The sequence below is a fragment of the Microchirus variegatus genome (assembly GCF_963457635.1).
Source record: "Microchirus variegatus genome assembly, chromosome: 8".
NCBI classification, from domain to species: domain Eukaryota; kingdom Metazoa; phylum Chordata; class Actinopteri; order Pleuronectiformes; family Soleidae; genus Microchirus; species Microchirus variegatus.
In genome coordinates, this window is record NC_139809.1 from 9,098,080 (window position 1) to 9,113,173 (window position 15,094).

At 41.7% G+C, this 15,094-nt stretch overlaps 1 protein-coding gene across 1 annotated transcript in view; it reads right to left on the reverse strand.

The window, feature by feature from the left end:
- LOC310930227 (transcription factor SOX-6-like) overlaps positions 1-15,094 on the reverse strand; it is a 79,031-nt gene that overhangs the window by 51,452 nt on the left and 12,485 nt on the right. The window contains exons 2-3 of the mRNA XM_083893144.1: positions 9,026-9,245; positions 6,344-6,554 (exon numbers count right to left, since the gene is read on the reverse strand). Coding sequence (XP_083749270.1) covers positions 6,344-6,554; positions 9,026-9,244 — 430 coding nt within the window. The 5' untranslated portion in view covers position 9,245. The remainder of the gene's footprint in view (positions 1-6,343; positions 6,555-9,025; positions 9,246-15,094) is intronic.

Consider the following 15,094-nt stretch of genomic DNA (forward strand, 5'->3'; position numbering starts at 1 on the left):
AGTCTGGTTTTAGAGGACTTGTATTCATGTCCTTAAGACTTACTCTAACCTTAACCAGAACTTCTACTGGACTAACTCTAACTTGCTTTTTGTCCCCACATGGAAGACACGTCCCAATAATGTGACTATGTGAACAGATTTAGGTCCCCACAACATGAGTTATACCTGGAACACACACACACACAGTTTCTGCCTGCACACAATCACAGTTCAAGCTGTCAATCCCATAGAGGACAACAAACATAGTGCCAAAGCCAAGACCTTGTTAATTAGCGAATAAGCTTAACTCTCTGCAACGACCCAGCTCGCCTGTTAAGCTGTCATCACAACTACTTCCACCTGAGTGTATATATCCATAAGCTCTCTCTCTCTCTCTCTCTCTCTCTCTCTCTCTCACACACACACACAGGTTTGAAAAGCTATTTTTTAAGACACTGCAATGTGGACAGCCTAAAATGTATATCCCGTATCCCTAACTTTAACCAGTTGATGCCTAAATCGAAAGCCTATACTTGACCAATTCTTTAGAAATGAGGATCTGGTCCAAATGAGGACCAGGTTTAGTCTCCATGAGGACTACTGGTCAGTAGGTCAGTGTTTATGCCGGATTAGTTCACTGTTGCTTATTTTCGTTTCGAACAATTTTAGCAATACGATTCTATCGTTTCTGTCCTAAACTGTTGTGGAACAGCAAACTGTTTCATGAAAGCAGGTGTAAAACTTTGTATGTGATTCTAAGGAGAGTTTTCACAAATGGCAATAAATAAATAAAACATTTGTATCTACATTCATGCAGAAGATGCAAGAACATGTCAGAATTAAACTAACAGTCTTTAACACAAGGATGTGTCCTTATCTTTGGTCTCCACTGGTCCTGACAAGGTCAGTGTTTTAGGTACGTGCACACACACACACACACACACACACACACACACAAAGAGAGAGAGGTCAGGCACACAAGGCTCACAAGTTTTGAAGATCGGTCATGTACTATAGCTTCATCTACAGCTTAGTCGAGAAGAAAAAAAAACGCTCACAGATGATTTAACCTTCAAACAGTATTACCAACAGGCCTGAGCTAGTAGCTATAAGCTGCTAATTGCTTCTGCTTTTGTTCTTTGCAACAAAAAGGAAATCTCACAGCTAATGTATTATTCTTGGTACAGCATTGAGCGGCGCAGACATTCATGCCGTACACACAATTCAAGGATGCATAAGTCGCTCCTGATCTGTAAACTAACTACACTCAGCACGTTTTGAGCGGTGGTAAATAGCGGAGATGTTAATGCAGGTTCAGTAGTGACAGAGGACAAAGTGAAATTGTCTCTATTGTCACAAAGTAACAGGGTTAAAGGAAGGTCTCATTTATATGTGCCCGATATCGGCCTGTCCTTAAGGCACAACACCTCCAACCTCCAAAGATGAGCAAACAAAGCTGAACAGGTGTAGAAAAATACAGAAATATACAAATGCAAACAAAGAAGTGCAGATCACATCACAGGTCATTGAAATTATAGTATTTCATTTATTGTTCGGGTGTGTGTGTGTGTGTGGGTGTGTGTTTTAATCAGATTTGTTTGTGGCTCGACTCTGACTGCTGTCACTTTTTCCAACCAAGCCCTTCACAATTAAAAACTAGTGAGAATAGCACTTACATGGGTACAGAAATATCTCATAAAATAAATAAAAGTAATGACCAGTCATAACCAGTTTTGTGCCCATTTATGACCCCATTTTTAATCATGTGAAGATGACTGAGAAAATGTGTTTTTCACGGCCTGGGATCGTTTATTTCTTCTATTATTCAACATTATTTGAACATGGAGCAGGGCATCGGGGCAGGAAAAATGTGGGGAAATACAGATGAAACCTGGAATGAACGGAAAAATGCTTTGTGTCTTTCGCTTAATTATGAGTTGTTATAAGTTCAGGTTTCTTGAAAAAATGAATCATTTCAAGGCCGTCACAATGACTTATGAAAAGAAGGCTGGGGTTGTTGGATTCTAAAAATGCATCATCACGATGCCACTAATGCCAGATTAGAAGCTGTGATGTTGCCTGTTTCCATATGATGGGAGGGGCAGTGGGTAGTGTTCCAACATCTGAAAATATATCATTGGTTGGGGTTTGTATAAATACTGAGGGTATGGATTGGAGCGAACTGTTTCCCTTTAGTTTGGGATTTTAAAAAAATAATAATAATATGGACCTGTGGCTTTTAATCCAATGGATAAAAGGGATTTTTTTCCTCAAACAAACGTGTGCAAATCTGAGACCAATTTGTATTCAAACTAATGTGGTAGCTGTTGTTGATGTTAAGCTAAAAAGGAAATGATGTGCTGTTATGTATTTTTTTTTAGAGCTTAGAGGAGCATCGCCTCGAGACTAAGACTACACAGGTCAATCCACAGATTAAACTAGGTGGAGCAGAACAGTGAGGCGTTAATCGAGCCCAATCTCATTTGCAAGTGAAGCAAATGAATTGTAAAGTAAATTCATATGAGCGATTAGAGCGATGGAAAGTGTTTGCCAGGCGTCAGAGCAGAACTGTGGGCACATTAGTTGGCTGACTAAGTTGGCAACGAGGAGAACCGAAGCCATGCCAGACATGTTAACAATGACTTCAGCCGCAGAGATGCACAACAATACAGGTCATGGTGACTCATGGTCAGTTGTCTGTGGACGCTTTATTGCACACTTGCTTTTGGTTTGGCATTCATATATTTAAATGAAATGTGTCCAATCCTGACTGCATGTTTCCTTTTTGTATGAAGGAACTTTCATTGTTAAGAGACAGGATAATGTTTTGGTTATCCACGCAGAGAGGTTCCATTGAACAGAATGTCCAGTGCCCACATACTTTGTCCTGGTGTTCACTCATCCTGGCCTTGAACATTTTATTCACTACGCAGCCTACCAGTTTAAGTGCCAAGTGCTTTAACAGTATCAAGAGGACCTTTTGTGCGCAGCCAGCCCTTGTATCTGCACCTCCACACAATAGAAACTCAAATTAAATGCAAAGATTGTCAAGACCACATCGGACCTTCACCCTCTTGGCTTTAAAGTCTCAGGGAAAAAAAGGGATTCTCTTTGCAGAAACCAGCTGTGTAATACAGCGAGCTGACACAGTCTTGGAAATTTCATGGTAAAAGAGCTTAAAAGCTGAGGCGGCAGTTGGGTAAAAAAAAAAAATAATAATCCCAAAGTACGACCATGTCTATTCATTAGAACCGTCAGAGGCACTTAGGGCTCCACAGTTAACAGTTTGCCGGCAGGGGGTGAGTGCAGCACAAAGGCTAAAAGCGACATCATCCACACTTTAGCTCCTGGCTACAGTGTGCACAGGGGTCAGCCATGTTAGGCAAAGTGAACGCTCAGTGGGTAATAGGGTTTGTTCCATTTGATCATACAGCCAATCTAACCTGGAAGCGCTCAGGCGACTGAACCTTTTTCAGCAGGAGGTGGTGCTCGGAGCAAAGGTCCACATTGTTCAGGCTTTAATGTGCTTGCCATTTGAGTGTTTATGAGCAAATTTGGCCATACTACAGGAGGATTCTGACCGGAGTTAGAATTAGAATACAAGTGTCGGAAGAAAATATGAACAAATACAGAACAAACCTGGGGAACTTTCTGCTGCGCGACACTTGAAATAAAAAACACTTTCTCTAATATGTCACACCAGCAATCAGTATATACGCCTATTTACCAGGAAGGCCTTGCACTCCCTGTGTGCATTACATTCCGTTAACAAAGCAAACAAACAAGAATATCTAACAGCTTATGAAATTGAAATGCCTCGCCTTTATCAATAGCACATAACAAAGCTCTAAATTAGGACGTCTGCAAGGCTGCCTGTTGAGGAGGGATTCCAAAAATTCTCCAAAAGTGATTTGAAAGGCTCCTGGAGTTGAAGGATATAAACAAAAGGGGGAAAGAAACAGCAATTTGAAGAAGAAGAAGAAAATGTACAGAGACAATAGCGAGGGAGACAAAGGTGCGATTAAATGAAGCCGCATTCGTCAAACAAATTAACAAACAGAATAAAGGCTACGGCGTGTCATTGCTCATCACTTTTCAATGCAACTGTTTGCCGCTGAAGAACTCGCTTAATGAAACATTCAGCCTCAGCCATGCACCTATTGATCACTTCCTTTTAACTAAACTCATTAGAAAAAAAGTAGATACACCCGTCAGTCTCTGTGTGTGTGTGTGTACTGTATGTAGGGCCACAGCGCTGCATGAAAGAATTTTTTTTTTATTTTTTTTTTTTACAATGCATCCTCAAGGATCACAGCCATTCACAGGGACATTTACAAGGCCCAGAGACAAGCATTCTTTTTCATGCTAATGCCACATGATTGAGAGTGCCTGGTTGTGTTGCACATGTTTATCTCATTTGTTTTTGTCTTAGCTAAGTGTTTGCAGCACAATCAATGCCACTTGTTAGTCCTCGGGGATAGCGGCTCTACTAGTCTACTAAGTACCAGAGGAAGAGCCAAACTCAATGTGGGGGCTTTTTTTTTTGCCCCTTTCCTTTGGTCATCTTTCCAAATGAGGGAAAAGGGGTTACAGAAAATGGGAGGCAACTCTTTCTCTTTCTGGGTGTGTGTTATGTCAGACATCATGCACCGAATTATCCCTGAGGAATTTCAATATCAGGAATATGATTGTGTTTACACTATTGTCCAAGAAAATATCTTACATTTGCAAGTAAATAATGGAGAGGAAGGTAAATATGGTAAAAAAATTATTTATTAGATTTTCTAGGTTGCATTTTTATATGAAAACAACAAAAATGTTTTCATAATTAATTATCACTAAATGGGTTTTTTGTTGATAGTGGATTATTGTGTGTGTGTGTGTGTGTGTGTGTGTGTGTGTGTGTGTGTGTGTGTGTGTGTGTGTGTGTGTGTGTGTGTGTGTGTGTGTGTGTGTGTGTGTGTGTGTGTGTGTGTGTGTGTACACACCTCTGGTATCTTTTACTGAGAAACCAAGGTCAACCTTGGTTTAAGGTTTGAAAACGAGAAACCTTTTGAGGCGATGGGAAAAAGAAATAAAAGAAGGCACACACTCAAAGTGCGCTTTGATTTGACAGGCACATGTCACAACACATGCACGCACACACACACACACAAAGACACAATTTTCTTCTTACAAACCACACTGTTCCGCACTGTAGATAAGAGGCAGAGCTACCTATCTTTCAACTAAAGAGATGGTGTACTGTACGACGCCTCTGGCTGTCCCATTCTGGCCCACTTCACTGTATCAATAACAAGGTAAAACCTCTAAATGAGAGAGATCAAGCACTCCTCTGATATCATCACGATTACTATGTGCACATAACAGTAAAGATGGTTTTAGATCTGGCTTGCTGTGGGGTGGAAAGGGGCAAGCTGAGGCATGCTGGGAGACTCCAGCGCTCTCCTGTGTTAGTGGTGTAGATCAGACGAGCAGAGGAGAAAGGGAAACCTGTGTTTTCACTGATTGATATTGTGATCTAACGAGCGAAGGGATCCGTCGGTTGTAATCTTAGACGTTCAAAGATCCTCGAGAGGGGATGCGGAAAAGGAAAAAGGAAAACAAAATACAGGTAAAGCTGTCTTTGCTTCTTTGTGTGGGGGAAAGAATGACATCCTGTCTGTCAAATGGAAGGAAATCACATTTTTTATGTGAGTATTAACTCTGTAAAACGTTTGTTATGTGTATGATGAACTACATCCCACAAAACTACGCTAACTATGCATGTGATGTGTGAGTGTTCTGAAATGAATTTAACCAGATTTTAACACAACTGATTATCCTTCATCCTCATCCAGAAACTGCAAATAAATGGCACAGAAGAATGGACTCGTCCAACCTTCTTTTCTCTTCTCACGCAGTAAATTAAACTGCAATTTACACAAACAATGGGCACTTGAATTAAAGGTAAATAATGGGAAAAGAAATCAAATTAGGTGAGAAAACTAAACGGGCTTTTGTTTATTTTCTGGTGGCAGATTGCGTGCGGCGACACATCTGTGGTATCTGTTACTGACAAACCAAGGTCAAATTTAGGGTTTGGAGACTAAGATTTAAGGTTTTGGAAATGAGAAACCTTTCCACATGATGGGACAAAGAAATAAAAGAAGACGTGCACTCAAAGTCTAACTTAATTTGACAGGCATATGTCACAACACACACACACACATATAAAGACACACTTTTCTTCTTCCAAACCGCACTGTTCCACACTGTAGAGGCACAGCTGTCCATCTATACAGTATTATTAAGTGTATTAATGTAAGTGTGAGTGTGTTTCCTTATTCTGTTGCTAAAGCACGCAGAGAAATAACAGACTTACCATCTTGCTCTGTTTTGGTCAGCTCCACGAGCTTCTTCTGTTTCAGCGTGTCCACCACGTCCGCGAGGCTGCCTTTGCGGCGCTCCGGCGTCCCGAACGCGAGGCCGATCATGGCCTCCCCCCGATCCCGGGAACACTCCTCTGGCTTGTGTGGAGAGGTAGAGTTAGTCTGGTAGGAGTAGACTGAGCAGCCTTTATTGCGTTCATTGTCCTGTGGGGAAAAAAAGAAAAGAAAATAAGCACATGAGAGTTCAGAGTTAGAGTTAAGAGTTTCTTTGTGTGTCGTCACTGGATGCATTCTGGGAATTTGAGCTCAAGCATTTACATGTAACACTGACAGATGCGGACTTTTGGAAAGGTCAAGTTTAGGACTGCATAATGTCATAATGTGATGACCACAACGATTGATCTTGGTCATCGAGGGGGGGTTGTTTTGTTCACTTAACACCTTTCAATGGGCTGGGCCTGTTTGTGCAAATATGCAAAACATGGCATGACTGCAAACAGAAAACCTGTGAATGTCCGCTATCTAAAAATAAGAAAGATTCAAAGAATCCAAAATCACAGAAATGTAAACAGAGACAATTATGATTCACAGTTATTACGTCATTTAGCAGACGCTTTTATCCAAAGCGACTTACAATAAGTGCATTTGAACATTTAGGTACAAACAAGAGCTGGACAACAAGTACCTGCTTCAAATATGCCAAACTAGAAAGTGCTATTATAAGTTACTTGTAACGTAGGCAACGTGTTGACAGAGGATGGGCCTCCATGTCCAGTTTGCTTGGGGTCCCCAAAATCCTTCAAACAGCCCTGGATATTGTAACAGTCTTTTCTATTTTGTGCCGCGTGACAAAGTGTGTTTGTGTCCCCCTGATGCTGAGGCAAGGAAGAGGCACAAAGCGTCTATATTTACCAAGACGCTAAGCCCTTCCAGACAACCACATTGTCCCACACAACAGACACTTTAGCACAGGTGTTCTAACACCGGACTATTTCTGGACGCTTTCTCCTCCCCTTACAGAGTGAGGGGGATCTCCGAGAACTTTAGGAGGATTATGTTTCAAAGACAAGGGGCTTTGGCTAACAGCGAGATCTTAAGATGCCCTTGAAACGGCTCCAGGAGACTGTGTTGTGCACTTTGTCTTTAAGCTGAAGATGCCTCTGTAATGAGGATTAGGAGATAGTGTGTCACTTTGTGTGGACTGTTCAGGTGTGAGTTTTCAGGTCCGCACATAATGTTGTCCTCAAAGTTATACAAGCAGCACGAGGAGGTCCTGAGGTCAAATTATACAGTGAAAGGTCACATATTAAATATGTCTCCAGCAGACGTTCTGAATATGTTCCACCTTTTTTGTCCATCTACTATCTCTTTACGTTTCCAAAGTGTGGTGCGCCCATTTTGGCTTCATGGTCCCAACAGTTTCTTGTGTTTCAACTTGTGTGCTTGGTCCAAAAAAAACAACATTTCTATTTATTTTTCCTCATCCAGAACACGCTTGAAAGGACATCGGTCTCCAGTGGTTGGACAATAGGGACAAGTGGAAAAAGAATATTTGACAATGGAACAAAATATAAGAAAAAGTGTAAAAGAAACAGCAAAAGAGGGGGAAAAGGTGATCCTGCTCCATTCGTCTCAAGGTCTCCTAGAATTCAGATGCTAAGTTGGAAATAACTTTCTTTGAGATTTAATTGCCTTGTATGTTCCTACTGTGAGCTCAGAAAGACTGAATGTAACAAACTGTATAATCTAAAAAAAAAACCGACACAGTATTATTCCATCCATCCATTATCTACCTCTTTATCCTCTACCAGAGGGTTGCAGGGGGTTGAATAGTATTATTAAATAGTAAAATTATACAGTGGCACATTCAACTTTCTTTTAAAAGAGTGAATATTACTTTTTTTTTTTTGTCTGAGAAGCATTTTCCTGCCACAACATGGATACCAAGGAAACTTTATTCTCAGAAGTTGTTTCCTTTCCACAGAGGCCTAAGTCAAACACACCTTGTCTGTCAGGGTCCAACAGAACCTGAAGCTAAATAACCAACAACTCACACACACACACACACACACACACACACATCCTCTTCCTCTATACCTCTCTTGCTCACACACACACACACACATACACACACACACACACACACACACACACACACACACACACATACACAGGCTGTGGAGAAGAACTAAGCTCCCTGGAGAAGAACCCTCACCCGGCTGCCTACAGCACTGCCTGCAGCACACAACTAGAGAGAACCACTGGTGTGTGTGTGTGTGTGTGTGCGTGTGTTCTTGTATTTTGTAGCTTTGTGAGGACCAGAAATTGCATAAATTCTACGGAGAGAGGACATTTTGGGAACGTGAGAACATTCCAGCTGATCATCATCACATCGTTGAAGGGCTCTGAGGGTTAAGACCAGGTTTTAGGGTTAGGGTCAGGCACTTAGCTGTGATGATTAACTTTAGAGTAAGGGGCGAGGGAATGCATTATGCATTGTGTGTGTGTGTGCGGATGCATGTACAGTATTTACATGTACACTCAAATTGTGCACAATCGTCATTATGCTCGCCCCGTCATGAATGTTTTATGAGCCGTGTGCACATACTAACTATATTTGTTTTATAGGAACATAATCTCATGATAACATATTATGGTCAGAATTCACGTCTCACCATCACAGCGGGCCCGACGTTCTCCCACTCAATATCTGTGGTCTTCTCTCTGATTGGCTGCAGCTCGTCAGGGTGGAGTTGGTCATGTGACGAGGGCGACGCGGTCTCCTTCGGGCCCTCTTGCTCATGCTTGGCCCATGGCGCGTTGTCCTGCCCCGTCGATTCGTCTTCCTCAGATAGTGGGTGAAAGGGAGGCGTTGTGCGCATGGAAGACATCATTCTGCGAAGAGTAAACAAACAAAAGTTTAATTTCGGTGACAAATGTGCGTGTGTGTGTGCGTGTGTGTGTGTGCGTGCGTGCGTGTGTGTGTGTGCCCAGGAGTGGCGAGGAGATAACAAGTGAGAGATGCTTATCAGTGAAGTTAGTAGAAAAAGAGCAGCTTGTTTTCATTTAGAAACATTTGAATACTTTTAGAAGTAACATATATATACTTTTTAACTTCAGTGCTCATGTATTTATGAGACTTATCAATATTTTACTTGATGCTTTTTAGATGTTTTTCCACACTATGTATTTTCATATTTTTGTCCAGCGCTGAGTAGATACTGTTGTTGTTTTTAATGTTTTTCTTTTAAAAATCAGAGACATAATGTGTGTAATAACAGCTCATTCACACACACGCAGTGTAAAACAGGTCATTCATTAGACGTCCACTAACTCACACACACACTGAGAGAGAGACACACTAAACACACACTATCAAAGGAACAATCTATTAAGCCGTATCAAGGCCTCTCAAGCAGATTCTGTGTTTTAGTGCAAAAATCTCCTTTTTTCCCAGCTGTAAGCCTCAGGCTACAGGGAGTCATTAGGCTTATACATCATTACATTTACTGTAATGACTCCCCGTCATTGCTCTATACTTATGGGGACTTTCATTAGCCACGTTTATCCCATTAAACTCACCTCTCTGCTCAACTTAATTTAAATCTAAACACAAGACCACTTTGGCATTAATTCACCTCATCTCTCTGTCCGTGTGTGGCTAATTAGTCCTCACATCTCAACATGTTCAAAGGCAAACAATAGAGACACACACACACACACACACACACACGGACAGTTCCGCCAAAAACAAACAAACACACACACACCCAACACCGAATTGTTGGGCGATCGCCAACAAAGAGGAAAACATGCTCACGATGTGCTCTGATTCCTGTAAACAGTGTACCCCTCTACACACAACACACACACACACACACACACACACACACACACACACGCTACTTCTGCAAAGTACAACAGATAGCTACGTCAGTGCGTGTGCTCAGTGGGAAACAGTGGGCTGTCCATCTTCCTGCTGTGCACTTTAATGGGTGTGAATACGGGTGTGTATCTAAGATCTGTGTTTGAAGAAACTCACAATAATGAGCCATTTGTGCATGTGAATGTAGTTTAAGTAAACCTTGTGTTTTCCACGTGGGTTATTAAATGGTTAAAAGTTACTGAGAGGATCCTGGTGTCACCTTTTATGACCAGTGTCAACATTTGAAATTGTTAATCAGCCTAAATCAGAGGAGGGTAGGATTGTGTGGATCTGGTTTTGGTTCGCTCTCACCAGTGTTGTTTCCACGTGCAGCTGGAAGCTGTGAAAATGTGCAGGCTACTTTGTTATCACCACACTGACAAACTAAAGTGACAAGTGTAGAAACCTTTAGCAGCTAATCAGCCTGATATTGGACCCCAGAGACGGTGGAGACAGAGCTAAACAGAGCTAGAATGAGAGTGAATATTGGACTCCCATTCATGCAGGTGAACGCCAAGGTCAGTCTGTGTGTAGTCACTGTATAAATATACAACTATAATATTCAGCACTATAATTTTAATAATAAACAAAAGGTGGACTCTCTTTAAATCTTGCAGCTGAAGATGACTTTTGCAAAAACTAAAGTGAATATACTGCACACTAAATTTTTGTTTGTAGCATTATGATTAATGCTACCTCTTTGACATCTGTGCTTGCACTTTATCCAACTCTTATTTTTTTACTAAATGAAAAACTTGCATATATATATACACACACATACACACGTTGGTTATCAACCCAAGCACTGATATATCATCATCGGATATTACTTCATGACAGTTGTCAGCCAGAGGTTAAAATTTCTTCAGACCTTTGTGCAAAAAGTGAAATGAATACATGAGATTAAAGCCTGCCAGAAAACCAACAAACAGCGTCTCACTAATCCGTGATCAATTTGTACAATCCACAGTGGAGCGATGAGAAGCCAGTGGGCAGCAGGGGAGGGTGAAGACAGCGGAGAGCCTATATTTAACTGACAATATCACTGGTGCTGTGTGTTTACAGGAGAGCTTTAGACGTAGTTTCTTGGAACTGGTATCTCATATGGCCACAAATGCGTAGCCTCATAATTTGCCACTGATACGGTTTCATCACGCCGCAGTAACAGTGTTTGCATGCCACGAGACCCTTCGTGGTTGGTCGGTGTACTTCATGCGATCGTTATACGGGACAGATTCGTCGCATTGCTGTTGACTTTGCTAACGTGGTTAATGTTTGACTCTGGACATAAACTACTGTAGCTTTTAGTCAAATGACTTTGAGATAAATAACGATTTGTTTTCAGCACAGCAAACAAGATCTGTTTTCATTTTGTTCTGCACAATTTGTACAAGATGTTGTTTGCACGTGGACAAAGACAAACTATTAGTCTAAACTAAATGACAAAAACAGATAAAGTAAGCCATCAGACTGAAGCTGTTTTTGTCATAACATGAAGAAAACCTTAGATGTAGTTCTAGATTTGATTCTATATTACTACTTTTTCAGTTCACAGAATAATACAGCACCACACATGGCCACTATTGAATTATAACTTTAGAAATTTTAATTTTTTCTTCTTATGAAAGACAATACTGGAGCATCCTCTCTGGTACACAGAAAGAAACTGAGCGATTGTAGCAGAAGGAGCAACTTTCTCCCTATGAATGTTTGGATACATGTGGATGCTCTCAAGAAACAGTCATGTGGTGATAATGTTCCACCAACAGCTGAAAAAACTATTTAATGAGGCGCTCCAAAAGCCTTTTCATATTGTCAGACTTTTAGAAAAACATCAACTTGTTCCCAATAGCTGTCTGGGACTGTGATACTGTTGAGATGGCCAGTTTGATACTGAAACACAACATGCACTGTTGATACACTGGAGATAATACTAATCATAGTATAGTCAGCAGTGTTACTGTTCTCTTTGAGCATTTTTCTTTACGTTCTCCTGCTTCTTATAGCCCTCAACCCAAAAAATACAGTCAACAAACTGTTGCTATAGTGAACAGATAGTTATGTCCGTCTCTAAAAACAAAGACAGTAACTAAGAATCCCTTTGTGAGCGGAAGAAAAATGAAAACCGGGGTCCGAATTTGGCAGGAAAGTGTTGTTCAGATCTGGCCTGGAACCTGGCAACTTGGCAGAAACAATCAGGCATTGTGGAGCGTGGACGGAGAGGGACCTGTGACAGATGAGAGCAGGAGAGAAAGGGCCCCCTCTTAGAAAAACAGTACACAAAGCGCCATTCATAACCCAAGTCCCTTCTGCCACTTGTGGAGCGAGAGAAGGGCTCCGACAAAGGCCTCCGACTGGACCAATTGGGTGTAAAACCTCCAGCCGTCCCAGCTGGATAGCTGAGGAAGTGGGAAATACCAAAGACAAAGAAAGACAGAGAAGGAGAGGAGAGAGAGAACACGGCGGAAAGCTAAGGACATCCCTAAGTCCTGGTCATAAAACACACTAAAACGGAGGACAGAAACACAGAGGAGTGCTGTGTGTGAGCAAGCAGGAACTATAGCAAAAATCTTTACAAAAGGCATCTTTCTGTTTATTGAAACTCGTGTTTTATTTCTAGCAGTGAAACTATCGCTTAACTCGCAAAAAGTCGTCAGCCACTTTTGTACCAACATTTTCCACGGTGTCAGAATGCCCTGCAAATGCCTACTACAATTACTAATGACACACAACGAAAGAGGAAGTCGACTATGGCAAGTACGACAGGTCAAACCTGTGGTCAGTCTTTACACTGTTAACCTGCAGGGCTTTGTTTAAAGCCTGCACAACGACACAGTGACATTGTCTGGCCATCAGTGAAGAGTCTGTGTTGAGACCCCGGCAACTCCCAGGTGAGACGGAGCAGTCGGGCTCTGCTGAAAGGAACATGTGTGCTCAATTATTTCCCTGAACAAACAAATGGAAAAAAAAAAAGAGAGAATTGTCCTTGTATGAGTCCACCTCTGCCCACTTCTAAATCTTGGGTCTGTCTGGACTCTCATTAGATCATCGCACAGAGCTGTAAACAGAGGGCACTGTCATAGGTCAGACATGTGGAATGTGGACACACACATGCTACCCTGTTTTCTCCCAGAGATTCCCTCAGCCCGGCTCTTTAGCCAAAAATAGATACATTCAACGGCAACACCAGTTACCCCCAGACCCGCCAATTGCGTCACTGCCATAATAGCAAGAAAAGCAGTTTTGTTTTCTGAAATTCCACGGATTTAACACGGATCCCAGTGGCAGGAAGAGATCTGCGGCTTGATTTCCCGCAGAGCCAACAAGTAGCTGCTCTATTTCAAAGTCGGGCCGCTTATCACATGCAACTGTGGTATATTCTTAAGACGTTTTTCGCGGCTTAAGTCAAACAATGAAGGGAGGTGAGGTGAAGACAAAAGGCTGGGCGACATGGTCGAGTCAGAACAGCGAGCGCATCGATCAACTGTCACGGATAAATCCTTTGCGCGATCATAAGGTAAACAAGACGCCATTGTGTGACCGTCAGTGTTACACTTAAGAGCTCTGTGTGTTTACTTCAAGTCGAGTCGAGTCTTTGCAGCCACAAGGCGCTAACACGCGAGGGGAAGGGCAGCGTTCAGTCCAGAGCATTACTAAATTCATTCTGATTGAACTGAAAAATGTTCCCACCATCAACGATAGCAAGAATTTATGTAGAACATTGGTTCTCAAAGTGCGGCCCGCGAGCCAATGAATTACAGTTGATAGTTTTAATCCAGGAGCTACTAATCTTGTTAAATGTTTATTGGACATTACTGGATACAGACCAATAAGTGTAAACTGTAGAACTGCAATCTGGTCATTAAAATTATTACTATTTATTAAAATAAATAAATTATTATTAACAGGACTTCTTTCAGTTTTTTTTCCATTGGCGGCCCTCAGTCCAATGTTGGGTTCCTAAATTCGCCCTCAGGTATCAAAACTTTGAGAACCCCTGGTGTAGAATAACTGAAACATCAACTGGAGGATTCAAATGACTGATTATTGGTGTTTTCAGTCTTACTTTCCAACACTAAAGAGTCACTGAAGGAAATATCACAATAAAAGTCATGTTTCCATCCATCCATCATCTACCACTTTATCCTCCACTGGAGGGTCGCGGGTGGTGCTGTGCCTATCTCAGCTAACATAGGGTGATAGGCGGGGTGCACCCTGCAATGAAATTCCTCACTAACTGTTCCACTCTTACAAGAACAACTTGAATACAAAGTGTTCAGTCCTCTAAATGTGTGGTTTCAATGTGGCAACAAGTAACAGTTTTAAGGCACCCCCGAGAAATTTGAGAGGAATATTTTGTTTTGGCATAAGCCTTAGCATACACTTCCCATTACCGACTCTTTGCACCATGTGGTTAAACGGATAAAGGGATTATTCATTATTCATAACACAGACAAACATTGCAATTTAAGGATTTTGTCTCACATCGGATGGACACCTGGAGAAAACAGCGGTTGCCGATGTCTCCATTAGTGTGGCCAATGGAAAATCTTAATTAAAGCCAATGATGGAGCGCTCAAAAAAAAACGATGAATGTGTCGTTTGTACAGTGAGCGTAAAAACACACACCACTATGCCCAGGCTCTGTGTTCAGCCTCTGTACCTCTGTACCTTGAGACCCAACCGCAGACCCCCAGAAATCCAGGAGTGGCCTTGTTGACCAACACCCTCCCTTGTGCTTGTTATTTTTCCTGGCATGCGAACACACCCCTGGCTTACACAAATACAGAACACATAGTATACATTTATCTGCTCCGTG